Source organism: Pezoporus wallicus, unplaced genomic scaffold, assembly GCF_028554395.1.
Source record: "Pezoporus wallicus isolate ANWC-B61680 ecotype Strahan unplaced genomic scaffold, APGP_CSIRO_Pwel_v1 contig_10810, whole genome shotgun sequence".
In the NCBI taxonomy this organism is placed as follows: domain Eukaryota; kingdom Metazoa; phylum Chordata; class Aves; order Psittaciformes; family Psittacidae; genus Pezoporus; species Pezoporus wallicus.
Genome location: NW_026642731.1, coordinates 858,899 through 864,757, shown reverse-complemented (window position 1 = coordinate 864,757; position 5,859 = coordinate 858,899). Strand labels below are relative to the sequence as shown.

The following is a 5,859-nucleotide window of genomic DNA, read 5'->3' as shown; positions in this document are numbered from 1 at the left end:
ATTTACTTCTTTGCAAAGATTATTGTTTCCATTTCAAAAGAGTAGGTTTTGGTTTATCTCATTGTTTTCCTTTTAAACTCAAAAGAGCTAAACTGGACTTGCAAGTTTCAAGGACTTTTCACCAAGTCAGACCAAACCCTGAAAGAATAATGTAATGGCAAATTATATCAATAATAATAATAACAACTCAGTGTTGCTTATGATCATGCAGATGCATCATAACAGAGCAGCAAGCCAAGCTATGCTCAGCCAAACCAAGACTGGAAACTCTTCTTGCCTTGCAAACCAGCCAGGGAATCATATAATCCCAGAATGTTTTAGGTTAGAAGGGAACCTAAAGCTCATCCAGTTCCAAACCCTTGCCACAGGCAGGGACACCTTCCATTAGAGCAGCTTGGTCCAAGCCCCTGTGTCCAACCTGGCCTTGAACACGTCCAGGGATGGGGCAGCCACAGCTTCTCTGGGCAACCTGGGTCAGTGCCTCAGCACCCTCACAGGGAAGAGCTTCTGCCTTATATCCAACCTAAATATCCCCTGTTTAAGTTTAAACACAAATTAGCAGTTTTCATCCAAGGAGCTGCTGCCAGAGGCACAACCAGCAATAGAGCTGAGGCTGCAATATGTGGGGTGGATACTGTGCAGATCCACAGTGTCCTCTTTGCTGGACATGCACCTGCTGTGATTTTTCCACTCTCAAACAGCAACAGCTCAGCATTCACTACAGCAATCCACACAGCCACATCAGGCAGATCCAGAGGAAACATCAACAAGCTTTCAATACATATGTGCAAAAAAACAACACTTATATAACGAGGAGGAGCTTTATCATGCAGCGAAAAGCAAAACATTTTGCTTTTCATTACCAGAAATGTTGTGCTTTGTTTTGAAGCTCCATCGCAGAGCAGATTTAGGCGAGGCCAGTTCAGGTGCCCCTGCTAATAGGCCGGTCCCATGCAGTAGTACCCCAAGGGCTGCCCTCGCTGCAGGCTGCCAGCCCCAGCTGCGCAGCAGGGCTTCACCTTAGAAAGCCTCACCAGCCATAAAGACTCACAGTTGATCAGCTTTGTTTCTACTCCGCTGTCCCGCAGGGAGAGTTGCATTTTAATAAACATAATGATAGTTAGAAACAGACTTCTTCAAAGGGCTTTACAAACATAACTCAATCCTGGCATCACCAGGAGACAGGGAAAGCGGTGTTTGTACAGATGGGGGATGGCAAGCAAGGGAGGTCAGGCGTGCTGCCTCCCCTCAGTGCATCCATGATTCAGGGCTCGGATCAGGCCTCGTCAGGGGACTCATTAGATCGTATCCACCTGCTCCAACCGTGCCAGCAGCCCACAGGCCACCCCGGGCCGCCTGGGGAGCACTGTTTTAAGTGACCATGTGCTGCTTAGGCCATTGCATTCGTTCTTCAAGCAGGTAGAAAAGAGCGCAGCAGCTCCTAAAGACCCACTGCTCCTTCCTCTTTCCCCTAGCCTGGGCTCTGGCATGGTCCCTACGGGGCGAGCATCTCCGGAACACCGAAGCATCAAAACCAAACACAGCCCTCAGCAGCGAGCAGGGGAGCTCGGGCGCCTCAGCCAAAGGTGTGGCTGGGCGGTGGAACCCGGGGCCCCACGTCGGGGCCGGGCACTCGCTCAGGCGGCTTCTCTGGCAAGAGGTGAATGCACGCCAGGCACTGGCAGCTCGGCGCGCTAGGACACTTGCGCGGCCGCGAACCGGCAACCTCCGCACTGCGAACCAACCGCTCTGCAGCGGCGCCACCGCACAAAGTGAGCTCCGTGCTGCCGCAACACCCCGTGGCTCTCGGCACCGCCCGCCCCGCGGCGCAGCCCAAGCTGGGGCTCCGCTCCTCTTCCGCCCGCAGCGCCCAGAACCCCGCACCGAGCTCCCGCCTGCCCCGTCCCCTCCTGCTTCTCACAGCTTTTTCCCCTCGGGGTGAAAGGAGCCGCCTGGAAGGGGCCCGTCCGTGGCTGCGGAGAGGAACGCTGTGGTGCAGGAGGAGGCTCCTGCAGGGCTTCCGCCCTCTTTCGCACAAGTATTTTCTCGGAGGGACAGAGGCTGCAAATCCCACGTGGAGTTCACTGTTTCTTGCAAACCAGGAGCTCAAGTAAAGACGGAGCTCACTCAGGCAGCCAACACACAAGTCACATCCCAGTCTGCTTGTAATGCAGAGGAGTGATTAACTTCTAACTTGGGATTTGTCAGTTTTTCCTCTGGGGCAGCTTACATTCAGAGTGTTACATAGAGAAATGCAGAAAATGGAGTAATATAGAGAAAATGTTACCAAAACCCAGTGTCACTGCATACCTCTGGAACTGCTTACCTAGGCAGGCTATTGCAATCAGAGCAGTCCTCTTACGGAGCTAAAAAAATAGACATTTACAGCAGACTTCTTGCTTAAAGTGAAAATTTCTTAGCGTAAAACTGTTCATAATTAACAACTTTTATATTTGCTGAAGGAAATTGAGTTGACTGAAAGTTAAAAAAAGCCAAAAATTACAAACAGAAGAAAATGAACCTGTCTTGTGCCTTGCACTGTATTCCAGCATTGCCTATGTAATGGAATACCCTCCTCCTAAAATTTTTCAGGATGTGCAGAGCCACTTACGATGGATTTAAACATTTTGTTGTAATGTTTTCTGGGAAAAATGGCACATCTGTTTTTCTCAGCTACCTTGTGTAGGTGCTTTGGTATCCCCAGGTCCTTCTCATCTCCCACAGATCCAAGCTCCACAGGCTGGGAAAGACTGTTTCTAACCACATGGAGAAAAGGAATGACTATAAACTACTTTTTAGACCACTTACCATATAGGAAGGAAGCAGCCTTTAATTGTTTCTCTCATCTGTGGTCTTATCTCACAACTACTTTGGTTACTTTATAACACATAAACACACTCAAATGTATTTATTTCAAGACACAGTTATCAAAATAGTGATCTCTGAAATAAAACCAGCTGGAAATATAAATAACCATATCTGCAGAACCTAAGTAGTAACACTTCTCCATCCCTACACCCACTCTCTTCTATCCAACCATAGATCTCTTCCTTCCCCTTAGTCGTACTTCATCCAGCTTTTTGACCACAGGGCCAGATTTTTTTGATGTAGCTGCATAGCTCTTTAGTAGAGCTTGAAATAAGGTTTCAGTATCCGGATGTGTGCTAAGAAAGGCTTTTTCCAGCACGTACAAATCAACTCCTTTATCTTCTGGCAGTCCTGAAATAAAACTGAGTCCAAAGTCTATCAGCACCAAGTCCAGCTTCTCCACAGGTGGCCGCAGGAGTATATTGGAAGTTGTAAGATCCCCATGTATAAGATCTTCATCGTGCATTCTCGCTAACACCTCACCCATCTTCTCTGCTAAGGTAAGCAGGCTGCTGGTATCATTCTCACTCCGCTGTACAGAATTAATATGATCTTGAACAGTAATTGAGCCTACAATATCTTCAAGATATATGGAGTTGGTGACATAATCCACGAAGTAGACCACTGGAGCTGAAATCCCTATTTAAAAGAACAAATTAAATGCTAGGAGTTAACTTACAGGATTTTCCAACTTTAACAACAAAACACAACCAATACACGCCTTAAGCTGAAACGCCTTGAAGTCCTGAGCACACTTTTAGCCACCCTCAGCCTTAAAGCTGGTTGGCAGCTCGAGTTGGCGACAGGATCAGCCCCTCCCGGGGCGAGTCTCCCCGGCACACCACACACAGGGGCTTTCTGGCTGAGGACAAGCTGTGTTTTAGGGGGGCACTCTGAAAAAGCAGAGCAGGATGCGAATGCACCCTGAAGCAGGAAGGCCATCGAGTGTCTGTTGTTTGCTCTGAGCGCCGCGCAGAGCAGTGAGGACGCAGGCCCCGGGGCCCCAGGGATCCCCGTCCCGTCACGGCAGCCTCGCCGCACGCCTCACACCGCCCCGGCCCCGCCGCCCCAGGGCCCACCTGCCCGCCGGCACCGCAGCAGCGACCGCGCCTCCTGCGCCATGCGCCGCCGGCTCAGCCGCTCCTCCAGCGCCGGGTGCCGGTACCGCTTCGGGATGCGGAGCTTGGCCACCGCCGCCCGCCCGAGGAAGAGCCCGCGGTAAACGCGCGCCTCGGCGCCCTGGTGCACCAGCTGCAGCCCCGGCAGCGGCGGCGCCTCGGCCTCAGGCTCGCCCACTGCAGCGGCCGCGGCCGCGGCCGCGGCCCCGTTCGCGTTCGCGTTCCCGTTCCCGGTCTCATCCATTGCGGGGTCCGCGGCCTCGCCAGAGCGCACACCGTCAGGGCCCGCTGAGGCGGCAGCCATGACAAGGCCCCTTCGCGCAGGGCGCATGCCCGGCGCCCCTCGGCAATCTTCGGCAGCCCTTGCCGGAAACAGACGAACTGCCCAAGCTCCACCCGCCGCCGCCCGGACCGCTGCCGGCGCCCTCGCTGTAGTGCTCTGTGCGGCCCCAGCTCCTCGTTCTTGTCCTCAGCGTTGCCTCTTCCAGAACCCCTCTCTGTGCTTCCCCTGTAAGTCCTGCTGCCCTCTGCCATGCTGGGGGCTAGGGAGTAAACTGCAGGATGGTGGATTTGTGCCTGAGCCTTCCCCCGCTGGGGTTTCTTGTGTTTCTGCCAGCGCAAGCGTGAGACCTGCCCCAGGGTCTGCAAGAGAGCTGCTGGGTGTGCATCTTCCCAAGGTGGCAGCTGGGCTGTTGTGGTCTCCCTGAGGTGCTTACAGCACCACCTCAGAGCCACCTGCCAGGCTGTCACCCCCACGCATCACCACCAGGACACCACCGCCAGGACATCACCATCATGGCATCACCATGGAAACCATCACTGGGGCATCAGCAGCACGTCATCCCCACCACCAGGGCTCCACCACTGGCTCCTGGTGCTTCATGTGCCAAAAGCCTTTACTGGAGGCTGTGCAGATCCACTAGAACTGCCCAGTTCGTGGCTGGGGAGAAGGTTTCCTGTAGGCTACAAGAGATCACAAGCCTGCAGCAGGGCATGGTGTCACCTTAGGTTCCCGCACTGGGCAGCACCAAAGCTTCTGTCGCAGGTAATGGCACAGGTCACTTGCAGTGAGTCGGGTGACTCCCCCTTCCTTAAGCATCCAAGCCCCACATCTCCATGTTAGTAAAAGATGGACATTATCTCATCATATTGGGACCACAATTTGGACTTTTTATGGCTCCCTGAAACCCCACTACTCTACTGGGCAATCTGCATGTACTGCGATTTATAATCCTCAGAAGATACAAGAGGCTTTAGCCCAGTCCACGTAAATAGGTTTTCAATTGTTGGCTTTGGAGGTGCCGCAAGTCCATTTTGTCCCTGTTTTCTCATCCACAACATTTGTTTCCTTTTCAGAACATTTCTATTTTATTAAGACATTCCATACAGCTTACTTGTCATTGCATGGTGGGATCACGCCTGGCAAATATTTATCTTGCTTCAGTTACAACTTTTAAACAACCTTCCCAAGTTTTCAATGATACAGGTAACGCATCCCACAGTTCTGCCCACCTATGGCAGGGAAAACAACTGTAGCTTGGCCAAGGAAAGAGATTCCTGGGCATTGTGTCTGGAATTTGCAAATGCCACAAACAGTCAGATAAACAAAGTTTTCCTCGTGTTGTGAGCAGATTTTGCCTAAGCATCAGGGCAGAACACCCCCCAGACATACATATATAGCCTGTGGGCAAGTGCACACAGATGCCCTCACTTCGTTGTTCTGGTAAATAAGATGGTCTTCTTTCATGCTGGCCAAAAACACCCTCAGAGCTTTCAAAATAGGAAAGAAAATATTTTTGCTTTATTTTTCCTATTATTTTATTTTTCAAATTTGATCTTCCCTGTGATTTTACTCATTCTCTTCTCTTTGAAT

The 5,859-nt window shown here is 51.5% G+C and overlaps 1 protein-coding gene across 1 annotated transcript; it reads right to left on the bottom strand.

The window, feature by feature from the left end:
• Positions 1–2,889: 2,889 nt before the first annotated feature.
• On the bottom strand, positions 2,890–4,290 carry TP53RK (TP53 regulating kinase). Its single transcript, XM_057432134.1, has 2 exons — positions 3,948–4,290; positions 2,890–3,507 (listed from the first exon to the last, which is right to left on the bottom strand). The coding sequence occupies exons 1-2, from the start codon at positions 4,288–4,290 to the stop codon at positions 3,029–3,031; spliced, it is 822 nt and encodes a 273-aa protein (XP_057288117.1). The 3' UTR covers positions 2,890–3,028.
• Positions 4,291–5,859: the final 1,569 nt, after the last annotated feature.

Coding starts and splice junctions, on each gene's coding strand:
- TP53RK (XM_057432134.1), bottom strand. CDS start 4,290: ATGGCTGCCGCCTCAGCGGGCCCTGACGGTGTGCGCTCTGGCGAGGCC. Junction 3,508..3,947: donor GCTGCGGTGCCGGCGGGCAG/GTGGGCCCTGGG, acceptor TCTTTTAAATAG/GGATTTCAGCTCCAGTGGTC.